Raw genomic sequence first — 27,574 nt, forward strand, 5'->3', positions numbered from 1 at the left:
AAAGATCCCACAGCAGAGAAAGAAGAGAAATGAATGCTGATGAAATAATCCAATGCAAGGCCCTCACCAGAGCTGGACCCATCACACAGTGAAACAACTTTCACTGCTCCTGGATGCCTTGAATTTGGAGACACCAAGACCAGAACACACCTCAGCAAGGTAGGAGATAGGATCCTCCAACTGTAAGGCCCAATGTCCCCACCAGCTCCCACCTCAGGCAATGAGTTCGGGACCCCTGACCTACAGGGCACCAAGGAGAGAAAGCAGGCACAAGGGCTGCCTCTCGAGCTGAGCTCACAGCCGCCGGGGGAAAGGTTTCCTGTATGTTTTTTTACCCATTTAAGTCCAAGGATGCAACTCTGAGGAGGTGGTGACAGCCTAGACACAAGGGTGCATGCACACACATTCCCTCCCCTCTGAAACCCAGTTCTGGTCCCACAGAGGGCCCGCAAGCTGCTCGTTGCTACCTGGGACCCCCGGCTCCAGCCAGCCCAGTCTTAGGAGAGTGGTGTGATTTTCCATTTCGGAATCCCGGAATACCAACCCACAGGGCGCTGGGACTCGCCCAGGGTCACTCAGCGGTTGGGGATGAAACCGGGAAGATGAAACAAGAGGGGCCCCTCGAATTTCCACGGGCTGCACCCCAGCGTCTGAATGGGGCCAGTATAGTTCCTTCCCTCGCCTCTTCCCCAGGCCCTCCCTGAACGGGCCCCCAGTTCTTGCTATGGCTTCTATCCCTTTTACCCCCTTCCACCCCCCATTTCTCCTAATTAGGCGGGCCACCATACCAGTGGGTTCAGAACCGCTCTCACTGATGAACACCCACTGAGTCCCAGGCGCCGCCCTGCCTCAGGCACCAATCCTCCACCCCCTAAACCGTGGGCAGACGCCCCCAGGCTGTCTTGCACCCCTGCCCTCGATTGCACCCTGGCTGTACCACCCCCCTCCGGTTTTGCCCCTCTCCCCTAGCCTGGGCCTCTCAGCCCCGCCTCCTCGCCTCTCGCCCTCCCAGCCCCGTTTCCTGCGACCCCCCAATTACCACTTAAGCCACGTCCTCTTCAGAGAAGCTGCTCAAAGCCACAAGACCTACCCCCCCATCCACCCGCAAACTCCCTCACCAGGCCCATCCCATCAACTTTCTCCATCTCGCTTGCACGCCGTCTCATGCAACCCTCCACGACCCCCAGGCTCCTTCCCGCCCCCTCGATCCCTGCCTTCGCGCCCCCCCATTACCCCTCGTTCCCTTACAAGGCAGCCCGCCGATGTGAGCTTCGAGATCGAGTCCCTCACCCGCGGTCGGCGGCACTTACCTGGGCCTCGGCCGCCACGCGCCGCCGGTCCCGGGCCGGGTCCCCGGCCACCCGCCCGCCCGCGCGCCCGCCGCTTTTCTGGCCGCTCCGCCCCACCGCGCCCGCCGCTCCCCTGCGCACTCCCACTTCCGGGTTCCGGAGGGGCGGGGGCGGGGCGTGACGCCAGCGCGCCCCAGGGGCGGGGCTCAAATAAGCCCGTCCTCTCCCTCCCACAGAGCCTGGGCCACTGCCCACTGCTCCGGTGGGCGAAACCAAGTACGAGGGGAGGTCCGAGAGGCACGCGCGCAGGGGTCGCCGGCTCCTCCTGTAGCCACGCTCCCTTGCGGCCTGCGGCCACCCCTCCTGCGGCTCCTCAATGTGGTCCGGCCCGGGGCGAGGGGGCGGGAACCTGAACTTGAAGACTCGGCCTTTGAGTTGAAGGCGGGAAAATGGCGGAGTCTTCGGGGCGCGGGGCTGGGTGAGTTAAGGCGCCGTGCGTCTGGATTTTGTGGGTGTCGGCAGGAAGGCCATGGCCAAAGGCTAGGGGCGGAGGAGCAGTAGGGTTGAGAAACGGGGGAAAGGAAGGGTGAGTCCAGACCTGATCCCTCTAGGAACCACTGAGGATGCGCAGGATCTGGAAGGCCCCGGGGTGCGGTCTCTGCGCATGCTCGGAGCGCGGGTGTTGAATGAGACCGCGAATTATTTACAATAGTTGAGGTCCGCGGGGTCCGGGGTCCAATAGTACCAGGTCCACCGCTTAGATTCGGGGCCGTCTCGAGCAAGTGGCTTAACCTCTCTGTGCTTCGCTTTCCTCCGCCGCGAAACGGGGCTGATGACCTCGCCGTTCAAGCCTCGTGTGAGGCTTCAAAGCGCTTAGAACAGTGCCTGGCCTGTGAATGTTAACTGTCGCTGTTAGAATGATCATTTTGTAGTGGACAAGTGCTGGGCCACTAAATTATCTGCTTTAACCCTGCCACCCGCCTATTTCTATGCTTCCCGTTTACAGATGAGGTGATGGAGGCTCAGGGAGGGAAGGCCATTTTGCCCAAAGTCACACAGCAAGAACAAGGCAGACGTGGAACACTTACCCAGTGCCAAGCGTGATTCCAGGACTGTGTTTTCTCTTATTTGTTCATTCGGCCAATGCTCATTGTGCCAATGCAAATGAAAATTAAATAGGCCAGCTGAAATCACTTGTTTCCTCCACAGCCCTTTGCCCCGTGAGATTGACATTAGCCTTTTCTAGGTCCAGTACCAGGGAGGTACCAGAGGCTGGCACAGGTGTTGTGACCCCCCCACCCCTAACCTCAAACCCAGGTACCTGCAGGTTTGGCCTGAGCCCATTCCATTTGGCTCCAGAGCCCTGGTTTAGACCCCAGAGGGAATACGTGTTCTGTCCTTTTCTCGCTTTCAGACTCACTAGGGGTGACCTGTTTAAGCTTTGTGTTCTTGTCTGGAAAACAGGGATAAGCAGGCCAACAGTTATGCATGCGTGAGCAAAGTGACCACCACTGCTGTGACTAGTGGAGCCTGTCTTGTGACATCACCTGGAGTCCCAGCACCTAGGCCTCAGCTTGGCCTCTCAACCTGCTCCTCGTCCTGCATGGCGGGTCTCTGTTCCTGATGACCCCCGCTCTTCTGGCTTACCCAGACTGGAAGCCTAGGAGGCATTCCAGACTCGCGCGCACCTCCCAGCTGATTGTTCAGCGATTCCTGCCCTACTGTACCCTGTCACCTACTATGTCAGGTTTCGTTTTTTTAAAAAATTGAGGTGACATGCACAGGACCTCAAATGAATCCTTGTAAATTGAGCAATTCCATGGCCTGAAGACATTCACAATGTCGTGCAACCACCTCTGTGGAGTTCTAGAACATTTTCTTCAGCCCGAAAGGAAACTATCCATTTGCAGTCACTCCCCATTCTTCGTCCACACCAATCTGCTCCTGGCAACTACCAATCTGCTTTCTGTCACTATGAATTTGCCTGTTCTGGACATTTCATATAAATGGGATCACACACTATATGGCCTTTTGTGTCTGGCTTCTCTCACTCAGCATCATGTTTTTGAGGTTCATTGTTTTAGCATGCGTCAGTACTTTATTACTTTTTAGGACCAAATATTCAGGCTTTGTTATTGTTTTTTTTTTAAATTGAGATATAATTGACATGTAACATTAGTTTCAGATGTACAACACAATGATTTAATATGTGTGTATATTATGAAATAATCACAATAAGTCTCAATAAGTCTAGTTAATATCTGTCACCATATAATTTTTTTCTTATGATGAGAACTTTTAAAATTTACTCTCAGTTCAGCAGCTTTCAAATATGCAATACAGTATTATTACTTATAGTCACCATTCTGTCTGTATATTATGTCCCCGTGACTTACTTATTTTAAAATTGGAAGTTTGTACTTTTTGACCCCCTTTACTGATTTCACACCACCCCTGCCTCTGGTAACTACCAGTCTGTTCTCAATCTATGAGTTCAGTGTTTTGTTTTGAGATTCCACATATAGGTGAGGTTATACAGTATTTGTCTTTCTTGGTCTGACTTTATCTCAGCATAATGCCCCCAGGGTCCATCCATGTTGTTGCAGATGGCAAGATTCCTTTTTGATGGCTGAGTGGTATTCTACTGTATATATCTCACATTTTCTTTATCTATTCATCCATCGATGAATGTTTCCATGTCTTGTTTTCCATGTCTTGGCTATTGTAAATAATGCTGCAGTGAACATGGGGGTGCAGATACCTTTTAGAGTTGGTGTTTTAATTTGCTTTGGGTAAATACCCACAAGTGGAATTGCTGGATCATGTGGTCGTTCTATTTTTAGTTTTTTTGAGGAACCTCCAAACTGTTTTGCATAGTGGCTGCACCAATTTACATTCCCATCAACGGCACAAGGGACCCAACTTTTCCACATCCTTGCCAACACTTGTTACTTCTTGTCTTTTGATAATAGCTATTCTAATAGGTGTGGGCTGATGTCTCATTGTATTTCCATGATGCTTTGTTATTTGTTTTATTATTTTTCAAGATTTTATTGGAGAAGGGGAACAGGACTTTATTGGGGAACAGTGTGTACTTCCAGGAGTTTTTTCCAAGTCAAGTTGTTGTCTTTTCAGTCCTAGTTATGGAGGGTGCAGTTCAGCTCCAGGTCCAGTTGCCGTTGTTAGTTGCAGGGGGTGCAGCCCACCATCCCTTGGGGGAGTCGAGGAGTTGAACCGGCAACCTTGTGGTTGAGAACCTGCTGGTCCATGTGGGAATCGAACTGGCAGCCTTCGGAGTTAGGAGCATGGAGCGCCAACCCCCTGAGCCACCGGGCTGGCCCCCTGCTTTGTTATTTTAGATAGGCGTTCTGCAACAGCGTTCCAAGTTCTCTCTGTCTTCAGGCCCATGCTGCTGACCACCCATTTATCATGCCAGCGGCACTCAACTTGACAGTAGACATCTGGGGCTGGATCATCTGGGAGGGGGGCCGTCCTGTGGGTCATAGGGTGTTGAGCAGCACCTCTGCCCTTGGCTCACTATGCCAATAGCATCTGCCTCTGTGACAATCACAGATGTCTTCAAATATTGCCCAGTGTCTTGTGGGAGTGAAAATTGCCCTCGAGTGAGCACCCCTAAGTTATTTGTATGACAAGTGTTTATCCAGTGCTTCCTGTCTGCCAGGCTGTTAGGAACTGAATGTTTATGGTCCCCCCCACCCCCCCAAATTCGTATGTTGAAGCCCTAAGTCCCCATTGGCTGTATTTGGAAGTGTAGCTTCAATGGAAGTAATTAAGGTTAAGTGAGGTCATAAGGGTGGGGCCCTGATCAGAAAGGATTGGTGTCCTTATAAGAAGTGACATCAAAGAGCTTGCTTGCATGTTCCAGCCCCCCTCCCCCGCCCTCGTCTCCCTGCGGCCACCTACCTTGCCCCCACCTTGATCTTGGACTTCCAGCCTTCAGAACTGTGAGAAATAAATGTCTGTTGTGTAAGTCTCATATTTTGTGATAGCAGTTTGAGCAGACGCATACCTAGGAACTGGGGAATGTTGAGGAGCAGACCCGGTCCCTGTCCTTCTAGAACCTTAGAGCCTGTCTTCTTCACAGCTGCCAGTGGTCTTCGTGAAACACAGCTTGATAGTGTTCGTTTCCTAGGGCCTAAGGGTGAAAGCCAGAATGCACCCTTTTTTGTAAGGCGGATGAGGTTAAAAATGGTTTGTACATTCTTAAATGGTTGTTAAAAAAAAATCAGGAGACGAATGTTTCGTGATACAGGAAAATTGTATGAAATTCAAATGTCACTGTGTGTATATAAAGTTTTATTGGAACATAGCCATACCCAGTTCTTTCTGCATCATCCATGGCTGCTTCGTGCTACCATGGCAAGGTTGAGTAGTGATTGTCAGCACATCACCCACATAGCTGAGAATATTTACTGCCTGGCCCTTTACAGAGAAAGGTTGCTGACCTCTGGGCTATGGGACCAAGTCCGAGCCCTTTAAGTTTGGCATTCAAATCTGCCAGCCTGGCCCAGTGTTCTCTCCTCCTGATCCCGTATCATTGGCCGTGTTCTCCAGCTAAGCCACAGGGCTGATCACTTCCTATTTCTACATCATTCTCCTCTGCCCCCGTGCCTTGACCTTATCGATTCCTGTCTTAGAATGTCCTTTCCTGTGTACCTGTTTTGTTGCTCGCCTCCCCCCACCCCTTTACCTGTCCAGGGCGCCCTTCACACTCGTCCGACAGGAAAATGCTGCTCTTCCGTCTCTCGTTCACGCGTATCCATGCCGTTGGCAAACAACAGGCACACCACCACCTGCAGAACTGATGAACCTGTGACTTAAGTGGAGATCTTTGAGGCTTGGCAAACATGCTGGCTCTTCTCGCTCTGGGCCTTTCTTAGTTCAGGCATTGGGCTACTCTCTCACCCGGGCAACAGGGCTCCATGTCCCTCTGCCTGTTCAGGTGGCCCAGCTTCGCAGAGATCAGAAGCGCGGGCTCCTCACTGGCTTCCCTCAGCTGCTTGTCAGCTACATTAACAACACCCCCTCTCTCTTTTAGGAAGCCTTCCACGGGAGGTCCCAGCACTCCTGGTGGCGCTAAGCCGAAAGGAAGAAGATTACAAGGTGAGTCAGCTTAGAATCTACCTTGTGACCCGGTGAAGTACAAAGTGATTTTTGTTTCCCGGTAAGTGCTTTTGGGGGAGAAAAACCCCAGAGCAGAGCAGGGAAACTGACTTTATCTTCTGGTCATGTCTTGGGGGATTTCAAGTCTGGTCACCCAGCCCTGCCTGCAGCCAGTGGTGCCACAGGGCTCAGTGGGTGTCTCCTAGGGCAGTGGGCCCTTCCAGCCATGGGGGTCACAGGCTATGCCCAGCACTCGTCACTTGGAAGTGTGGGGAAGGAGTTCATTACCAAACATTTAAGTTTCCTCAGTCCCTCGGGGGTGCCCCCATGTCCCGTGTCCACCTGAGAGTCTGGCATCACTGTGAACAGCCCCCCTTGACTCTTGGCAGTGCCCAGTTTGGGCGCAGACTCGAGCATCTCCCACGTTGAAGCTCAAGCCTCTGAAACGAGGAGGAGTTTTCCTAAAGTGCCCGTGTGCGGCTCAGAACTTAGAGCAGGATCTTGTCTGTCACAGCTCTACTGTTGACATGCGGTCTGGTGCTTGAACACAGATTACATCCTTCCCAGTAGCGTTGCCTCTGGAAAACCCACTGCCATTGAAAACACACAGGTGCATTCTAGTTTTCTGGAAGCTTGAAACTGCTTTTCAACTGTTCAAGGAGCCCAGAGCCTCAGATCCTTCCTAGATGTGCGCCCCCCTTTGCTGAGGGTATTAGAAAGACCCATTGTAGGATGTTCTCCCCCTGCTTGGACCCGAGGGTGCCCTTCGCCCCAATGCTTCACTTGACATCCAGTGGCAGAGTCTCAGGGCGGCTTGGTTCTCTCTCTTGGACCCTGCCTGGTCCTGGCCTCGACCCTAGGTACCTCCCTGCTTATTGCCTGAGCCCACGCTCCCTGTAGTCAGCACTGTTCCCTGCCTGGGGCCCGCTCACGGTGACCACTGCGTCCATGGCCCGAGCCAGGTTCCCCGTTAACTGGGTCTGCCTTCTTTCCTCTCCGTGGCAGCTGCAGCCCGACTCTCTAATGGAAGATGCAAATCCTGGTGTGACGACACAGTTGAAATCACAGTCTTGCTCAACCAAACTGCTGAGCTATGTGACATTGATCGAGTCACTTTCCCTGGGTCTCTTCTGTAAAAAGGGAGACTCTGAAGCACCTAGAAAAAGCGCAGAGTCATGCATTTGATGCGTTGTTGAGCACCTCCCTGGGGGGGGGGTGTAATGTAGCAGCAAGTCAAACAGACACAAATCACTGCCCTCAGGGAGCTGGCTGTCTGGGACACAGATGGTGCAACTAGTGGAGAAGTAAGGAGACCCAGGGTGTGGAGGAGGATGACAGATGCTGTGGATAAAACAGCAGGATGGGGGTAGCTTCCCGGTTCAAGGGCTATGCTAGGCTGAGCAGAGCTGGGAAGGAGGGCAAGCGTGGGAGCTGTCCGCTGGTTGGAGAACAGCAAAGGGGGTCATGGTCATGGGAATGGAGTGAAGTGATTGGGGTGAGAAGGTGAAGAGGTCAGAGGGGTGCCCTGAATTGTGCCAGAGCTGCAAGGTACCTGGAGGCGCTGCGGCTTCACCAGCTGGTGGACCCACAAGACGACCTGTTGGCAGCCTAGCGGCGCAGCCAGCCTGGAGGCCGGCAGGGGGTTTTCAGAGGAGGGGGCGGGCTGTGCTGTGTCCAGCGCTGCTGATGGCTTCGGACAAGGACTGAGAATGGCTGATGGGCCTTGGAGCAGGGAGGTCTCAGTGGTCTTGCTGAGATGAGTTTCTTCAGTGTGGTGGTGGGTGTGAGAGTCAGGTGGGAGGGAAGGACGGGTAGATCAAGGGAAGAGGGAGGAGAGGCGGAGGAGCCAGCATTGTCAAGGGAAGCAGGGAAGCAGGGGTGAGTCCGAGGTGTTGGGGTGGGATTAGCAGCATGACCATGGAGAGAGGAGCAGGGCTGGTATGGAAAGGGGTTGTTGCCGCAGCAGTTTCCTTAGGGGATGAGGGCAGGGCTCTAACACAGAGTGGGGCTTCGCTTTACCTCAGAGCACAGAGGTCCCTCCACATGGCAGGGCCAGGATATAGCTCTGAGGTGGGGAGGTGTCTGGGTGCCCAGGAAGGAGGATCTCCTGGGGCCATGGCTGTCTTCCCCGTGAAGTAGGAGACAGGTCCCCAGTTGACCAGAGGAGACTGTAGGTCGGGGAGAGGGGGTGGGGGACAGACCAGAGGACTGTGGGTGGTTACGGGGGCTGCAGCAAGAGCCCCTGGAGGTGGGGAGGACAGGTGGGGTTTCCTCCATCCACATTCAGTGCCCCAGGGGCAGGTGTGGAAGGGGACCTGGGGCTGGGCTGTCATAAGGATTACGCTGTGTCTGAGAGGGGTCTTGGCGCTGAACGTGTCCAGGGGAGGGGTCCTGAGCTAGGAGGGGTAGGGTGAGGGGATGTGAAAAGTGGTACCATCAGTGGGTCAAAGACATTGGGAGAAGGGGCAGTCAGGGTCACGACCGGGAGGAGGAGTGAGCTGGGGAGGGAGGAGGAGGCAAATAGGTGGCCCTCTGTGGAAGGTCTTTCTTCCTTTCCCTACCTGGCCCGAGTCCCCTTTCTGCTTTGATCTTTGGAGCATAGTCCTTGGTCTTCCTTGATCATAGCTCCTGTAGGTTTCTGTGGCTCCGCTCTGAGCCCAGGGACTTGTATACAGTAGGTGTCCCATTCATGTTTTTGCATACAGTGGGTATTCCAACATGTTCTTGTGCATAGTAGGCGTCCCATAAGTGTTCTTGCACACGGTAGGTGTTCCAGCCCCTGTATTCTTGCACAAAGTAGGTGTCCCATACATGCTCAAGGGTGCTGCAGGACAGGATCTGAGAGGAGCAAAGGGGAGTAGCTCCCCCATTCCTGCCATTGAGTAGGGAGGGCTGATAGCTCCCAGCTCTGGGCTGGGTGATGCTTCTCCTTGGTGCTTGGTGGGTCTTCACACACCCCTGTTGTAGTTTTGTTACAAACCAGCAGTATGTCCCCCACAGGTGGAAAAGTGGTCGAGTCCCGATACTTGCAGTATGAGAAGAAAACCACCAAAAAGGTAACACATAATGTACATTTGAAACAGTTCTGATGAACTTGGAATTCTGACACGAGTCTCGAGAGCTGGGCACAGCCTGCTCCCAAAGGCAGCATTTAAGGGACTTTGCCCAGTTGCATTTGGGGTCATTACGTTCTTCCTGCCGAGTCCTGTGTGTCTGTTGTGAGTGGCTCATCTCTTTGAGAAGCCTTTTGGCAAAGCCATGATCTCTGTTGATACTTAAAATTGTTCCTGCATTTCAGTCCAATAATTCCTTTTCTGGATTCTGTCCCGAAACAGTTCTATCGAATACCCAGCACACACTCCCTGGTCGTGGCTGGTCTTTAAAAAACACCTGCAGGGTTTTAGAGAACTGTGGGAAAAACAATGTGCCTGAATCACCCAGTATTGGAGGAAGAGTTTCATGAACTACTTGTAGTCACATCATAAAAATTGTGAAACCATTGAAAATGTTGGCATGAAGCACTTAATAACATGAGAACGTGCTTTGTGTGCTGCCTAATGAAAGCAGTCAGTACATTACCCAATTATATGTTTTGTTTCACTGTGTACGGACTGAGAATGTGAGGTGAAGGTCGTGTTATCCCTCTATTTTCCAAATCATTGTTTATGGTAAAACATTCATTTCCTCTATCTTTTTTACGGAGAATGGCAGCTTCTTAAAAATGTGACTTAAGATCTGGCCTGAAGAAGGATAGCTTTGTAAAAACTGTTTGATACGCTTCTTGGAGTGATTTCCTTAACTAGACTTAATTTTTTTAGAGTAGTTTTAGGTTCACAGCAAAATGGAGTGGGAGGTACAGAGATTTTTCATAGAACCCCACCCCACCCACTGCGTAGCCACCCCTCTGACAACATCCTGCTTCAAAGTGGTGCGTATTACAGTCAACGCACCTACGTCCACACATCAGCACCCAGAATCGGTGGCTTACACTATTGAAGGGATTTTCGACAAAGGATCACAGTCCACACTTTGTAATTTTAATTGCAAACTTGTTTAGTTGCCTTGCAAACTTGGTTACAGCGCCCCCATGTGTCTACATGCTGTATGTAGTATTTTGGATCTTTGAGAGCTTCTCTTTTCATTTTTTAAATTAAGGTATAGTAAGTCCTCACTTAACGTCATCAATAGGTTCATGGAACTGTGGTGAAATGATGTGAATGAAACCAGTTTTACCGTAGGCTAATTGATAATAAACGAGTTAAGTTCCTATGGCATCTGATCAACATTATAACAAAGTGTTATTCGAGGACCTGCTGTATAATTTACTTAGAGTAAGTCATTCTTTTCAGCGTCCAGTTCTGTGAGTTTTGACAAATGCATCCAGTCATGGACCCACTACAGTAAAGAGATAGAACAATCTGTCACCCCGCAAATCCCCCTGTGCTCTGATGGAGCCAGCCCCTCCCAACCCCAGGCAGCCCTGATCTGTTTTCCATCCCTATCTGTAGCTTTGCCTTTTCCAGAAAGTCATTTCAAAGGTGTCGGGCTGCAGCATCTTGTATCTGCCTTCTTTCACATAAAGTGTGTTGGCGATGCTTCCCTGTGACTGCCTGTAACAGTTAGGGTTGGTTCCTTCTGACCCTGAAGACTATTCCACTGTGTGGGTGGCCCACAGGCTGCTCAGCTGGTGAAAGGCATTTGGTTTGTTTGTCTCATTTGGGGCAATTTTGAACAAAGCCACTTTCAACATTCCTGTGCAGGATGCTCTGCGGATGTGTTTGCATTTCTCCCATGAGGGAAATTACTGGGTTATAGTGTAAGCATATGTTTGACTCTTAAGAAACTGCCTGACTGCTATCCAAAGTGGCTGCACCTTTTTGCATTCTCACCTGCTACTGACAGTTCCGGTCCATGCTTTAAGATTGAAGCCATACTGGTGGGTGTGAAGTGGGATCTCATTGTGATTTTACTTGCGTTTCCATAACAACTGATGTGATATTGAACATCTTTTCATGTGCTTATTGGCCATTCCTATCTTTGGTGATGTGTCCATTTGGATCTTTGGCCCATTTTTTAATTGGGTTGTTTTTCTTATTATTGAGTTTTGAGAGCTCTCTATATCTTGGATGCCAACCCTGTATAGTGATTTGCAAATATTTTCTCCTGGTGTGTGGCTTATCTTTGTGTTTTCATTCTCTTAAGTGTCTTGTGAGGAGCAGAAGTTCTTGATTTTGATGAAGTCCAACTTACTGATTTCTGCTTTTATAGGTTGTGCTTTTGGTGTCATATCTAAGAAACCTTTGCCTAACCCAAGACCAAAAAGATTTTCTCCCATGTTTCCTTCTAGGAGTTTTTACAGTTTTAGGTTTTACATTAATATCTGTGATCCATTTTGAATTAATTGTGGTATCTTCTGCGATGATGGAATTAAAGTTCATTTTTAAGTGTATGGATATTCTCTTGTTCTAGTACCATTCGTTGAAATGGTACTTTCCTTTCCCCCTTGTATTGTCTCATCACCTGTCAAAAACCAATTGCGTGCATGTGTATGCATCGTTTCTGGACTCTGTTCTTTTTCATTGTTCTACATGTCGATCCTTAGGCCAGTTCCACACTGCTGAGATTATTGTTAGCTTTGTAGCAAGTCTTGAAATCAGGTAGTGTGAAGTCTCCTACTTTGTTCTTTTCCAAAACTACTTGACTCTTCTAGTTGCTTTGCCTTTCCATGTAAATTTTAGACTTAGCTTGTCTTTTTCTACCAAATCTCCTGCTGAGATTTTGCTTATATTGAATATATGCATTCGATTAAGGAGAACAATAGCTTAAACACCAAATCTTCAAATCCATGAACATGGTGTACCTCTTCATTTATTAGGTTGGTGCAAAAGTAATTGAGGTAAAAGGTTAAAAATAGGAGCAGCCAGATGGTTCAGTTAGAGCGCAATCTCTGAACAACAGGGTTGCTAGTTCTATTCCCACATGGACCAGTGAGCTGCGCCCTCCACAACTAAATTGAAGACAACGAGCTGAATTGCCGGAGGGGCAGCCGGATGGCTCAGGTGATTAGAGCGCAAGCTCTCAACAACAAGGTTGCCAGTTCAATTCCCTCATGGGATGGTGGGCTGTGCCCCCTGCATCTAAGGTTGAAAACGGCAACTGGACTTGGAGCTGAGCTGTGTCCTCCACAACTAGATCAAAAGACAGCGACTTGACTTGGAGCTGATGTGCCGTGGAGAAACACACTCTTCCCCAATATTCCCCAATAAAATTTAAAAAAAAAACAAACAGTTTTAAATAAATAAATAAATAAATAAATAAATAAATAAATGGTTAAAAATAATTGCAAAAACCACGGTTACTTTTGCACCAACCTAATATTTACGTCTTGGATTTCTTTGAACCGTGTTTGGTAGTTTCCAGTGTATAGACCTTCCCCATGTTTTGTTAGATTTATACCTAAGTTATTTAGCGTTTTTTAGTGCTATATGTGCTACTCTTTTAACTTCAGTTTCCAAAGTCATTCATTGCTAGAAATATGATTGATTTTAAAAAAAGATACTGACCCTCTATTCTACAACCTTGCTAAACTTACTAATTTTAGTAGCTTTTAAGTATGTTTTAGAATTTCCTACGTGAAGAATCATGTCTGCAAGAAGAGAGTGTTTTGTTTTTGCTTTCTTTTTTTAAACTTCTGTTTATTTTCAGTGTGTTTTTCCAGGACCCATCAGCTCTTAGTCAAGTAGTTGTTTCAGTCTAGTTGTGGAGGGCGCAGCTTACTCTGGCCCATGTGGGGATCGAACCAGCAACCTCGTTGTTAAGAGCTCCATGCTCCAACCAACTGAGCTAACCTGCCAAGAAGAGAATTTTATTTCTTCCTTTCCTACCTGTTTGCCTTTATTTCTTACTGTAGGAGCTCGAGTACAACGTTGGTATCTACATGGAAATAGTCTCACCCTTAACAAGGTTTTCTTTTTTTCTTTTATATTATCACACTGTAATGGCTTGCTCTCTCCATGGCTTGCTTGCTGTTTTTGTAAGTTGTGAAGATGAATACTTGGACAAAAAACTTTGTTTTCCCTGGTGACCAAAGTAATATATTCTCTGTGAGACTGCAGAAGAGCGGTCACCTGTAATCTGCCATGTCAGACAATCACTGGCAAACATTTTGGTGGTTTCCTATATTCTATGCGCGTGAGGGTATCCTTTTTGACAAAATTAGTTCATCCTGTATATACGCAGGAAATGTCAGAACTCCTTAAGGCTATCCCTCGCCTCAAAGTGAGAGCAGATGCAAACCGTGCAGACCGTGAAGAGGCCCCTTCTCACAAAGGGGAGGTGTCTTGTTCCCTGAATGTCACGTGTTCCCTAACAGGCTCTTGCAACAGATGCTTTAAAGACCAGTGGGAAGATGCCTGAAAGTGGACGGAAACCCAACCCACTGCAGAAGAGCAAAGGTACTTAATGATGGAGGGAGGGTGCATGGAGGGAGGGTGCAAAATAGCTATAGAGCTCAGGAAGTGATCAACGATGGTGAATTGTATTTGCAAGTACGCTTAAGTTAAAACTTCCTCTTTTCTTTCTGGGAAGTGTCAGAAGAAAGCTAGGCAAAGAGTTTTGGTGTAAGGACAGACTTGGGACATGTGGGGAGCTGAAAGGGGATGGTGGGGTAGTGGGGGAAGTCCCTTCCTATGTGGCCCTAGAGAAGAGCCGAATTGCCGTCATGGCTTTCCCTTGTGACCAGTTCCTTGATCACGTGATCGTTTCCTGAGGGAGCTCTGAGATCAGGACGCTCAGAGAAGGTGTGAGGCCTCATCCTCCTGCCTCACTGCCTTGGGTTGAGTCTTACTTGTAAGGGTCTCCCCATAGCCTTCTAGAAGCTGTCACCAAAGTGATATGAAATAGTTCCAGTTTTTCTGATTGTAGCCATGACGTGTTCAGTATAAAAAAATGGCAAATGTAGACCAAGATGGGGGAGCTCCCTCACCGTCTGCCACTTAGACTGTCACTGTTGACGTGTGCAGTTCTAGTCGGTGTGCTTATCTAGAAATCTGGGAAGACCCCTCCCACTGTAGCCCTTCGTCTAGATCCTCACATGCCCACCTCTCCAGCAAGAGTTGGCAGCTCTTCTTTTGCATGAGAGCAATTCTCAAAAAGCAAAACTTTCTCAGCCCTCACCCCCTTGTTCAAAATGGTGACAGCTTTGAGTCTCACAGGAAAAAATTAAATGTGTTTTTTCACGACTTAGATTTCCTACTATATTGTTCAGATCAAGGGTCAGAAAACCTTTCCTGAGCCAGATGGTAAATATTTTAAGCTTTGCAGGGCAGTCTCTGTGACAAAGACTGTTTGCAGCATGAAAGCAGTCCCAGATCACACATATACAAATGGGCGTGTCTGTATCCCAATAAAACTTTATTAACAAACATAGGAAGTGGACCAGGTCCAGCCTGCGAGCTGTAAGTTTTCTGACCCTGATTTACATGTTTGTCAGAATTTGCACTGTTCCCTGACCCAGGCATGATTGAGTAGCAGGCACGCGGAACCAGAGCCAGGCTTCTAGTGTTTTCTCATGCAATTAGTTGACGACCATGCATGAAGCTGAGAAAACTGGCATGGTCCGAGGAGTCAGAAGCTGGGCCTGCCACATTTTAAAATCAGGGTTCTCACCTGGGGGCCATTGTGACCTCCAAGGGACACTGGGCCCTGTCTGGAGATATATTTGGTTGTTGAGATTGAAGGCGGAGGTATGCCACTCGCTGGCATCTAGTGGGTGGAGGTCTGGGATGCTGCTCAGTGCAGGACGCCCCAACAAAGAATAATCCAGCCCCAAATGTCAACAGTGCCAAGGCTGAGGAACCATGATTCAAGCATAGTCATGACTTAGAGGGACTGCTTTTTCAGTTGCATCGTACGGCTTTATAGGAAATGGCTTTTCTTAATGGTTTTTCTATCCATGAAGATGACAAAACATTTAACCCGTACAAAAGTCATAGCAATAAAAAGTTACCATCTCCCACCTCGCTTTCCTAGCTCCTCACCCAGGAGGCAGCTGCTTCATTTATTTATTTTCACTTTTTTATTTATTCAAGTGTTTTTCCAGAACACATCAGCTCCAAGTCAAGTAGTTGTTTCAGTCTAGTTGTGGAGGGCGCAACTCACAGTGGCCCATGTGGGGATCGAACCGGCAACCTTGTTAAGAGCTTGCGCTCTAACCAACTGAGCTAACCAGCCACCCCAAGGCAGCTGCTTTTGATAGATGTTTGTATCTATCTAGAAGTTTTGAAAAATTTGAACATAAGTGGTACCATGCTCTACACGTTATTGTGACTGTGCTCTTTTCATTTCCACGTAGTCGTTTTCTCAACTGTATACTTGTTTATGAAATCATTTTCTGTTTAGTTCTTAACATGACATTGTATTTGACATACCATCTGTTCATTTTGCAGTCCTCAGGAACCCTTGCTTAATTGAAGTAGGCAGCACACCAGTGCCCATTTTAGATGGTGTAAGGCATAATTTCACATTTTTAAATAGAGGCTAAAAAATGGAGGGAACTCCCGGGGAAGATGAACAGTCTAGAAGCTACTAGAGAAAGCAGGAGGAAGAGCTGAGGGCAGAGCACGCATGTGGCCTGTATGAGAGTCTTATATCGCGAACACAGCAGTTTTTATTAAACTAGGAAGAATCGCTTATTTGCATCTTTTATAAAGAATGCCTCTCTTTTCCAGTTCTCCTTTAAAATATGTTCAAGTTGATGGCTAGGAATTTCCTAAGGTTTTTCAGCCTTCTTTACTACCTAGCAAGAAGTTGAGTTTTGGAAGAAAGTGGTGGTGTCCGGAAAGGCTGCCCACTTCCCGGCTTAGGTGTAGAGTGTCTTGGTGACGGCTGACTTGCTGGGATTCTCATTGGGCCCACAGAGAGCAGTGGAATCATCGGCAAAGGTGATCTGCAGTCCACGTTGCTAGAAGGGCATGGCACTGCCCCACCAGACCTGGATCTCTCAGCCATTAACGGTAAATCATTCGTTTCACCCCTTTTCCCAGCCGGGGGGTTGCAGTGTATCTCAGCGGGCCTCTGAAGTGTGCTCTTCTGACCTTAAAAATGCTTTTCTTGATCTTAGAGAAGAGTATGCTTAGAAAGACTCCACAATTAGAAAAAACAATGTCAAAGAAAACCGAGTCAACGTCGTTTTCCGCCTCACGAAAAAAGACCCCAGTAAGTACCTGAAATGACAGGGAACTTGTTAATGGGGTGGATAAATCTGGTTTAACTCCTGCCCTGTGCCAGGTGCCATGTGAGGCCCGGGGCTCCAAGAACAAACAAGCCAGCCATGCCTTTTAGAACAAAAACTAACACACGTTCTTAGATCATTTGTAGTTTGTTTCTCCAAGTACACGTACAGTAGATAGAAATGTGGGATCATGTGAAAAATGAGATTGGGGCCTTGTTGGCGGTGCCATGCTAGGGAAGGCACTTGGCCAGGCTCTGTCCCCCAGTGGGAGGACGTCCTGACTGGGGTGGGAGGCTTGAGTCCAGGTTCCAGTGTGGAACTGAATGGGCAGGTGCCCTCAAGCTGGCCTTTGACCACCCAGCCCCTGGGAGCGGGCCAGACCATCCTCTTCCTCCTTCCAGAGTGCCTCAAAAGTCTAAACGTGATAATAGAAACAGCAGATTGTTACCCAGTAAAGGGTTATCGAATTACTGAACTAAATAAAAGTAGTATGAGTTAGGGTGGTTTCCCTCCCACGGAAGAGGGCTGAATTTATACCAGTTCACTGGAGGACCCAGAGTATCTTTTCCTTTTCCTTAAGGATATCTCCGAAGCAATGGAAATGATGGAATCCCAAACGTTACTTCTCACTCTCCTGACCGTAAAGGTGAAAACCACCGCATTCACACATGATACGGGTGGAAAGGCGGCCCCTGTCAGCCACAGAGATGGAGTCCACTCCATCCTGAGCTCTCGTTCTGCACTTAACAGATGGAGAACAATCTCGCTGCCTTTGAAGACACAGCCGAAAGGAATTTATTAATGATGTGCCAAGAGAAGGAGAAGCTCCAGAAAAAGGTCCACCAGCTGAAGCGCCAACTTCTCCTCTGTCAGAGGAAGCGGGAGTTACTGGCCGTCCTCAATGCTCAGGTCAGTTGTGACCACGGTCTCTGAGCCACGTGTCCCAGCAGGGTCACTGTGGCAGGGATGTTTGGAGGAAGCATTTGCGGTGGGTGTCGCTGCTCGCCTGCTCTAAGTCTGTGCTCGTCTTTTGACACCACTGGCTGTTGGTGTGTGACAGCTTATAAGAGGACAAACCTGTAATGTTAAGTACCAACCAGCAAGAGGGACTTGTCCCTTTACACACATGCACATACTCTTCAGGCACGTTCAACTTGTGCCCAGCAACATGAAGATACGCTCTAGGCCTGCCCAGGGGGCCAGGGTGCTGGTGGGAGGCACAGTCTTGGCGCCATGTGGTCAGTGCTGGGACACAGGCGTCCACGCCTAAGAAGGTCATGGAGCAAACCCTTGGAACCTAGAAGGATGTGGGTGTGGTGTGGTGTGGCTTATCACACAATATGTGCGTGTCCTGGGGCTGCCATAACACAGTTCCCCAGAGCGGGTGGCTTAACCAACTGACACTTTCTCTCAGTTCTGAAAGCCGGAAGTCTGAGATCACATTGTCGCAGGGTTGGCTCCTGAGGGCCATGACAGGCCTCTCTCCTTGGCTTGGAGGTGGCTGTCTTCTCCGGGGCTCTTCACTTGGCGTTCTCCCTGTGTGTGTGTGTCTGCCTCCAAATCTGCCCCTCTCACAAGAACACCAGGCATATTGATCAGGGCCCACTTCCGTGACCTCTCTTTGATTCGATTCCCTCAATAAAGACCCTGTCTCCAAATCAGGTTACATTCTGAGGTGTTAGGGGTTGGGACGTCAGCAGGGGAATTAGGGAGTCAGGGGTACACAGTTCAGCCCACAACACCGTGCATGTATGCATGCCCTGCGGCCAGGCCCTGGGCTGAGAATGGGGTACCTGTCCTCGTGGAGTGGAACGAATGACAAATAATGAATCCTTACAAAGCCCTGCAAGGATCCAGATAGCGTGTATGAGGGAAAAGGGGGGATGGGGGATGAGGACCACCTTGCAGGGGGCGGTCGTTTAAGCTCAATTCTCCAAAGCAGGAAGGCTCAGCATGTTGGGGTCTGCTGTGATCCCAGTTGAGGCCTGGCCCTGGAATGTGCTAGAAGGCGGATGCATGTTCATGTTCATGATGAGGAGGGCGGCCAGAGTTAGCGGAGAGCTCACTGTACCCATGGCACCTCCCGAAGGATTTCCTAGATGATCCCGAAAGAACAGCCTGTGTTTTAACCACACACATGCCGTCAGTGAAACTTCAGGGGCCATGGTTGCAGGGTCTCATCTCAGGCCCCTTTCCCTCCTGCCTGCAGATCGAGATGCTCAGCCCCTATGAGGCTGTGGCCGAACGCTTTAAGGAGCAGTACAAGACGTTTGCGACAGCCCTGGACACCACAAGGCACGAGCTGCCCGTGAGATCGGTCCACCTGGATGGAGACGGGCAGCAGTTCTTAGGTAGGAGAGACCACCAGTGCGTGTTGGCACTTCTTGCGTGCCCAGCACCTTTATCCATTTGTGTCTTTCTCACAAGCCTCTTAGGTAGATGGCACGTCCCATCAAATGGCAGGGAATGCAGGGGCCCAGCGAGACAGGTCTATGGGTTCCCTGTTGATTTCCCACCCTGCTGAAAGGCATTCTTGGGAAGCGGCCTGCAATCCCGCAGCCGTGGGGGTGGGCTCTGCAAAGGTGCCTTGTTGGCTGGGGCAGTGAGAAGGCTGCTGACCCACACCCCATCCTGCCTTATACACAGAGCCACGGGGTCCCTTTCCTGGAGAGGGGTCCCACCTAATCCTTCACTTGAAGAAATTGGCAGGTGTGAAAAGTGCTGCACTTGATCTTAAAATTCTCTTTAGAACAGGGATCTTCCCCAAAGCAGGGTTTCAGCTGCCCTAGCGTCTGATTATTTCTAAGCAGAGCTCTCATGAGCCTCTGGATGCATTTTCTTGAGGCTGATGTAGTAAAATGTTGCCACCTAAAATTGGGGAGACTTTCCCTCCAGAGCTTTCCACAGACGCAGTTCAAGATCACAGAGTGTTGCTATATTGACAGTCTCAGACAGATGATTTAAAAAAATTTTTTTAACAGCTTTATTGATACATAATTCAGATACCATACAATTCTCTCATCTAAAGTGTACAATTCAGTATTTTTTAGTATATTCATAGGGATGTACAATCATTACTACAGTGTAATTTTAGGACATTTTTGTTTCCTCCAAAAGAAACTCATAGTGTCTAGTAGCTATCACTTCCCATCACTACCTCTCTCTCAGCCTGAAGCAACCACTGATTAACTTCCAGACAGAGATGATTTTTTAGTAAAATCAAGCTTTTTCCAACATGAAATAGTATATGTCTGACATGGCAACTTGAAAAATGAGCCTTGTTGCATGATTACCTGTGTCTAGGTTTCCAGGTGTATAGTTATTGCACTCAACAGCACACCTGTAATTTTGGGACTCTATCCTGGAAAAGTTCTTTAGATAATTGCCAGGAGTTGGGATTGGGGATTGTATGAGTTCTGTGGCTGCTGTAACGAAGTACCACAAACCAGGTGGCTTTAACAAGAGAAACTTACTCCCTCCCAGTTCAGGGGGCCAGAAGTCCAAAATCAAGGTGTAGGCAGGGTTGATTCCTTCTGGAGTCTCTGAGGGAGAATCTGTCCCAGGCCCCTGTCCCAGCTTCTGGCGTTGCTGGCCTTCCTTGGCTCCTGGCAGCCTCACTCTAGTCTCTGCTTTCATCTGTACCTGGCCTGTCTCCTGAGTGCCTCTGTACCGAAATTTCCCTCTTAGAAGGGCACCAGTTCATTAGAATAGGCCCTACCCTGTGACCTCATTCTAACTCAGTTACATCTATAAAGATCCCATTTCCAGTAAGGTCACATCATTGATTAGGACCTGAATATGTCTTTCAGGAGGGCACAATTCAGACCACATCGAGGGGAAAGATGTGTGTTTGTAAGAACCCGTATGAGGTTCCCAAAATGTTGTTACATAATGTACCGTTGTGACGTGTGTAGAGTGTAGCAGGTAGATGGGACGTGTGCCAGGAGCAGAGAGATGCTGCTTTTCCTAGAGCAGCTGGGATACGGTGCAATTGTAGGCAGCTCTCAGCTGGGGCAGGTGGTGTAGGCTGCTGGACAGAGTGGGAGCCACGGGGTTGAATGTTCCTCGGAGCACAGGCTTTCTCCACGTTTTGCATTCGTTTCTGTTCAGGACACAGGAGTGGCATTCTAGGTGCCGTGACTGCCTGAATGATAGACACACCTGACCCACGGTCTCAGGCCACCGTGACCTCAGGCAAAGGGACACAGAGGTGGTACCAGTGCACGAATGTCTTCCTTCATGACTCTTTCTGTCTTTGAGCTCTTCACAATTCCAGCATCACACGAGAACGTTCCAGCAAAAGGAGAAAATCTAGTCAGCTACCGCGCTCGTGAGTGGGTTGCTTGGGGCACCTTGAAGCCCGTGGCCGATGACCTCTTGTCTCCCCAGATGATTTGCAGCAGGAATTGACAACCACGCTCCGTCTGCTGGGAGAACTTGAGATCGGCAGTTCAGATGAAAATGAGAAAGTGTTGGACCTGCTGAGCGAACTCAAGGAAGTGACCCAAACGAAGGATGTGGAGCTTCGAAGGTATTTCTGAACGTATTTTAAGAAAAAGATAGTCCCCTGTCAGGCAGAGATGGGTCGTTGGTGGTTGCACTGTCTGGAGAGTGAGTGGGCAGCTCTGGCATTTGCAGAGGCCAAAAGTGCAAGGATCTAGCCAGGCAGGGCGAGGGGATGGGCAAAAAGCCTTCAGCCCAACTATGAGCTCTCCAACAGGCAAAATAGAAAGGGGCTCATATTTTCATCCCTCATTCACTTCCTCAGAGCAGCACAGCACTTCAGACGCCCTTGGATCCATCTATTCATGTTTTAAATGTTTTCCAGGGTAAGGGCTTGGGGCGATCTTTTTGGAACTTCTATTGAAGTATAAATACATATAGAAAAGGTGCAGATTGTAGCGGTACAGCGTGATGGGTTTCACCAACGTGTGCCCTTGTGGAACCAGCCCAGGTCCAACGCAGCCCCAGGCTAGCCCCCCAGAACCACCTTGCTTGCTTCTCTCACTCTCCGGGTGATTTCTAACCATGGGGCTTTCCTCCACATCTTCCAAAAAGAATCTTGTTTTCTTCTCTTTTACAATGCTAAACATACTTCCTGAGATGCCTAAAATATTTGAAAGGGACTCGGGAGAAACAACTGCCATCCACTGTGGCGTTTCCTTCTGTATGTGCCCTGGGATGAAAGCAGGACACACCAGAGGGTTCCAGATTGCAAGGGTCCCAGGTTCGAATGGTTAAACATGTTTACTACCTGTTTCCCACCAGCATTTGCGTTGTGAGGGGGCTGGGATATTGTCCCATTCACAGCTCTGTCACCCGTTTCTGACATGGCACTGATGCTCCCTAAATACTTCCTGAATGCCTCCCTGGTCCTATTCTTGGGGACTTCCCTGTGTGAGTTCTGTTCAGACAGCTTAGTGACCCACGCTTTCCCACAACCACTTGCGAGGAGTCAGCCTGAACTGGCTGCCTTCACACTGCTGCCGCGAAGGCAAAAACGCTTTGGCTTCGTCCAGTTCTCAGGCACAGAGGCTGAAAAGGCGTCATCCATCCTGTCGTTCCCACAGGAGCTTTGTCCAGGTGCTGGAACTCTCCGCTGGGGTGAATAAAGAGGCAGCCTTAACCAACCAGGAGGTCTGGGAAGAAGCCCAGGGCCCCGCGGCCCCTCGCCAGTGGTATTTCTGTGAGGAGGGCGCCTGCGGGGAAACTCCGGGAGAGGCAAGCAGCCCCCTCCTTTCCGGCGCTGACAAGCCATATGCACTGTGAATCCACGCGCAGGCTGTGTCCTCAGCCCAAGTGGGGACCTTCCTTCAAAGCATCAGGAAGAAAGCACTTTCTGTGCCACCTGTCCAGGGCACATCTGTGCAGATGTGATATTCTGGAAACTCAAGCACTTTAGTCACTTACTTCGGCAGCGTACCTGTTTTTGTATGATAATCTCGTTTGATATTTAAAAAATAAAACTGTTTGGCATTTGAGCCTTGGTTTCTACGTAAGGGGGGAGCAGAAGGCAAGTGTTGTCTCATTTGCTTCCTAACAGCTGGTTCTGAGCCTCAGAACTTCTGAGACATTAGAGTATTTCACTTTCAAGATGATTCCTGTTCTTTACTCCCAGGGCTGGCTGTTCTATTTAATATCTGATAGCAAGTTAGGAGTTAGTCCTCAAATGGAAATTCTCCATTGAGTCCAGCATCCCAGTAGCGGGCGCTGGGAGGCACCTGCGGGCTTTTGCCATAGCTGCCATCTACATTCCACACTGGACTGTGCAGCAGAGAGTTTGCCCAGCCAGCTCTCCAGCTCCGGTCTGCGCCGCGTAGACCCAGGCAAGCCTAGTGGTTCCCATGGACACGCCTTCTGCATTACAACATCAGGAAGGGGAAGTGCCCCCAATAAGACTCAGTATCCATCCCCATCATGCATTTCCGGAAGAGAGATGCATCCACTTGATCTAAATAAAGCCTGTTCAATCAGGCACACTTTTGTTCTACTTCCAACTTTATCCCACCAATCCTTACACTCCTAACTGAGGCCTGCTGGGGACTTGGTCAGCAGGTTTGGATTTACAGTTGCACGTAGGGGAGGCAGGCCCCAGTCATACATGATAGCCATTCCCGCACAACATGTAGGTCAAGGGACGCATGCTCTTGCCATCAGGCTGGTTTAAACCTTCCAGTTTCCAACCACCCTATTAACCCTTTCATTTCCGTGTTCTCCAAGTCCACTGAAGCCCTCATTAGGGATTTCCATGAAGCTCCTGTGTCAGAGTCCCAGAAACTTCTCCACTCTCTGACCAGTTTTCCCCTCCATTTATGTGCAAAAAGCTTTGGGTCCACAGAAGGGGACACCCCAGGCACTCTGGTCCTTTTGGCAGTCATTATCTTCATTAATTTCCCTGATAAGTGCCCCAAGCAATTCCAGGCCATAATCTCTGCCTTCACCAATGTGTGCCCTTGTGGAACCAGCCCCAGGTCCAACGCAGTTCCCGCCTGGCCCCCCAGAACCACCTCGCTTGCTTCTCACTCTCCTCCCAGGGATTTCTAATCATGGGGCTTTTTTCCATCTCTTCCAAAAACAGTCTTGTTTTCTTTTTTACAATGCTAAACTTACTTCCTGCGATACCTAAAATATTTGAAAGATACTCATGAAAAACAACTGCCATCCACTATTACAATCTTTGCCTTCTAGCTTTTAAAAATTCCCCAAACTGGGATAAAAACAGCGGACTTGTTTATGGAGCAGGGGGTCCCCTACCCCACCCACACTTGTCAAAATGGGCAGTGGTGGTATGCTGCGTGCTTCAATTAAGCAGGGGCTCCAGAGTGCTGCCAAATGAACCTGTCAAATACACTCGTGCTCGGGACCCAGCTTAAAACTAAGGAATCACCTGGAAGGATCACCATGATCTTTTTCTTTTTTTTTAAGATTTGTATTAACATAGCTAACATACAATATTGTACTAGTTTCAGGTGTACACCATCATTTCTATACCTAAAGCGATCGCCGTAAGTCCAGCAACCATCTGCTGCCATACCACACTGCCACAATACTATTGACTAGCGTCCCTGTGCTGTACATTACATCCCCGTGACTCACTTGTTTTATACTTGGAAATTTGGACCTCTTCACCTTCCCCCTCCCTTTTTTAATTTTTCTATTACAGTTGACATTCAATATTAATTTCAGGTGTATAGCATAGTGGTTAGACATTGATATAATTTACGAAGTGATTCCCCTGACTAGTCTAGTATCCACCTGGCACTATACATGGTTATTACCCAATCATTGACTGTATTCCCTATGATTTACATTCCAGTGACTATTTCGTAACTACCAATTTGTAATTCTTAATCCCTTCACCTTTTTCACCCTGCCCCTAACTCCCCTTCCATCTATCACCCTGATAAATCTAGTACTCATCTGACGACACCATACATAGTTATTACAATATTGACTATACCAGATGTGATCAAAAACAACAGTGAATGTTTAAAATTTACTACAGTAAAAGACACATTGCCATTAATCCTCAGAATACTCCCCCTCACTTTGAACGCACTTATCCCACTGTTCTTGCCACTTTCTGAAGCTGGAAGTCTTCTTTCGTGAGTGTCTTTAGTTGCACTGTTGTGGCTGCCTCGATGTCCTCAATCATTTTGACTTTGGGGAAGAGCCAGAAGTCACATGGTGACAGATCCAGTGAATAAGGTGGATGAGGACACACCATAATGTTTTTATTTGACAGAAATTGCTGTACACCAGAAGCAATGTGTTACATGGAGTGTTATGATGGAGGATGATTTACAGCCACTTTAAAACACACCTCTCAATGGTAACTCACACCCGACTGCACCGAACAAGTTGTAATTTGTCACACACTGTTACTAAGGTTCGATGCACTGCTTCCCGTATTGAAGATCCCCGCCTTTCCATCGAATAGCATTTGGTAGCAGCATTCACCGTATTTTGTGATCACAACGGAGAGGCTCTGTGTCACACATCGCTTCTGGTACAGCAATTTCTGCCAAAATGTTACAGTGTGTCTTCATCCACCTTATTCATTGGATCTGGCACTGTGTGACTTCTGGCTCTTCCCCAAAGTCAACATGACCATGATAGGAAAACGTTTTGAATCCATTCAGGACATCAAGGCAGCCATGACAACACAACTAAAGACACGCATGAAAGGACTTCCAGAACTTCAGAAAGTGGCAAGAACGATGGTGTTCGAAGCCAGGGGAAGTATTTTGAGGGGGATTAATGGCAATAAGTCTTTTACTGTAATAATTTTTCCCCCTTTTTCCACCTCTCCCCCCACTCCAGTTCAAGCTGTTGTTTTTCAGTCTAGTTGTGTAGGACACAGCTCCCTGGCCCATGCTGATGTTATGAGCCTTGCGCTCTCCCCGGCTGAGGCAGTTGGTCGCCAGTTGTCGGTCGGCCAGCTCACGGCAGCTGTCGCCGGCTGCTGGCCACTCACGCTGGCCACCGGCCGCTCCTGACAGCACACGGCAGCCCATGGCAGCACACAGCACCCTGTGGCAGCACACGGCAGCTCATGGCATCCCATGGCAGCTCACGCCGACCTCCGGCTGCTCACTGCAGCCCAGCTCCAGGGAGAGCCGTTGTTCACCATCTTAGCTGTAGAGGGCGCAGCTCACTGGCCCATGTGGGACTCGAAACGGTGACTTTGGTGCTCCAACCACCTGAGCCACCGGGCCACCCAAATAAATTTTTTTTATTTAAACATTCGCCGTATTTTTTTAATCACACCTTGTATTCCTTATGCTGTACTTTACATCCCCATGACTAGTTTATAACTATCAATTTGTACTCTTAATTCCTTCCCTTTTTTATCCACCCTCTCAGCCCCCCTCCCATCTTGCAACCATCAAAATCTCTGTATCTATCTTCAAAATAATGTGTAGGGTACATAACAATTTGTTTTAAAATTTCTAAAAGCTTAGAAAAGTAAGAATGTGCTGAGAGAAGCTGTCTCTACGGTGGGGGTGGGCTAGGGACACTGAGGCAGGCAGGATACTTGTTGCATTTCACGCTCCTTTAACGTTCTGGTGAAATATTTTCTCATCTGCGTGCATCACATTTTCACTAAGAAATCCATACAATGGAACTTGAGCAAACATGCTTTCTAAATTGTCATGCTTGTGTTTAAGTCATGGTGTCTCAACCTCGGTACTGTTGATGTTTGTAGCCAGATCATTCTTTGCAGTGGAGGCTGTCCTGTGCATTGAGGGATATTGAAGTGCATCCCTGACCTCTACCCACCATAGGCCATTAACACCCCCCACCCCAACAAAAAACGTGTCCAGATATTGCCCAGTGACTCTTGGGGTTAAAATTGTTCCATGTGAGAACCCCTGTGATCCTTTAGGCCCTTTCTCTGGCCCTCACCTCAGCCACACCATCTTTCTCAGCTTCATTCATTGACCTCAACCCAATTTCTGAAGAAAAAACTAGAAGGCAGCTCTGTGTAGTAGCTTCTCAACCATGACTGCGCTGAGAATTCGCACAAATTCTGACAAAGATATAAACCAGGGCTGGCAAACTACAGACCTCCAACTAATCGGGCCTGCTTTCTCTGTGTGTAAAGTTTTACTGGCATACAGCTGCACCCCTCTGGGTACACGTGGGTGACTGCTTTCATGCTGTAAACAGAGTTGAGTCTTCAGAGACCATTTGTCCTGCAAATCCTTACCATCTGGCTCGGAAGAGGTTTGCTGACCCTTGATCTGAACAATAAAGTGGGAAATGTAACTTGTAAAAGAACATATTTTTCTCTGGGACTCAAAGCCGTCACCATTTTGAACAAGGAGGTGTGGGCTGAGAAACAGTTTTGCTTTTTGTAGGTTGCTTTCATGCAAAAGAAGAGCTTCCCACTCTTGCTGGAGAGGTGGGCACATGAGGTGTTGGACAAAGTGCTACAGAGGGAGGGGCCTTTATGGACTTCTAAAATGAGCACGCTGACTAGAACTGAACACCAAATACTCCAACAGCAATGGTGTGAGTTGCAGATCACGAGAGAGCTTCCCCCTCCTGGTCTACAGTTTCCAACTGTTACACTAAACACATGTCATATCCACAATTAGAAAAACTATGGTTTTTATATCTGTTTGGTGACAGCTTCTAGAAGGAGGTGCTGAGGGAAGCCATCCCAGCAGACGGGAGAAAAGACGCAGCCAAGGCCCTGCCCACATGCCCACAGAGAATGGGCAAACAGTCACCAAACAAAACTGATGCCAAGAGGCAATGCCATCACGGTGACACAGCTCTTCTCTGGAGCGTGTAGGGAAGGAAGTGATTGGCCTTATTTGGGGAGGTGTTACAACTTCCCCTCACTTCCCCACCATCCTCCCTCCCTCCCCATCACGCCCCACATCAGCCATCACACCAAAACTCTTTGCCAGCTCCTTCA

General features: G+C 48.7%; 2 protein-coding genes across 18 annotated transcripts in view; one reads left to right on the plus strand and one right to left on the minus strand.

The window, feature by feature from the left end:
- MYO9B (myosin IXB) overlaps nucleotides 1–1,449 on the minus strand; it is an 80,113-nt gene extending 78,664 nt beyond the window's left edge. For all 14 annotated transcript variants that reach the window (XM_074337955.2, XM_074337951.2, XM_074337952.2 and 11 more), the window contains exon 1: nucleotides 1,311–1,449. The gene's annotated coding sequence lies outside the window, so the exon portion shown is untranslated. The remainder of the gene's footprint in view (nucleotides 1–1,310) is intronic.
- On the plus strand, nucleotides 38–22,625 carry HAUS8 (HAUS augmin like complex subunit 8). Of its 4 annotated transcripts, none has more exons than XM_074337961.2 (11): nucleotides 38–159; nucleotides 6,349–6,413; nucleotides 9,414–9,469; nucleotides 13,786–13,867; nucleotides 16,331–16,426; nucleotides 16,534–16,628; nucleotides 17,225–17,290; nucleotides 17,395–17,553; nucleotides 18,854–18,995; nucleotides 21,034–21,175; nucleotides 22,215–22,625. In XM_074337961.2, the coding sequence occupies exons 1-11, from the start codon at nucleotides 53–55 to the stop codon at nucleotides 22,411–22,413; spliced, it is 1,209 nt and encodes a 402-aa protein (XP_074194062.1). In that variant the 5' UTR covers nucleotides 38–52; the 3' UTR covers nucleotides 22,414–22,625. The 4 variants fall into 4 exon arrangements, with proteins under 4 accessions (XP_074194062.1, XP_019592345.2, XP_019592346.2 ...); XM_019736786.3 differs by lacking the exon at nucleotides 38–159 and adding an exon at nucleotides 1,602–1,767; XM_019736787.3 differs by lacking the exon at nucleotides 38–159 and adding an exon at nucleotides 6,019–6,252.
- Nucleotides 22,626–27,574: the final 4,949 nt, after the last annotated feature.

The sequence above is a fragment of the Rhinolophus sinicus genome, chromosome 15, assembly GCF_057876585.1.
Source record: "Rhinolophus sinicus isolate RSI-liver-muscle chromosome 15, RSI-T2T, whole genome shotgun sequence".
NCBI lineage: Eukaryota > Metazoa > Chordata > Mammalia > Chiroptera > Rhinolophidae > Rhinolophus > Rhinolophus sinicus.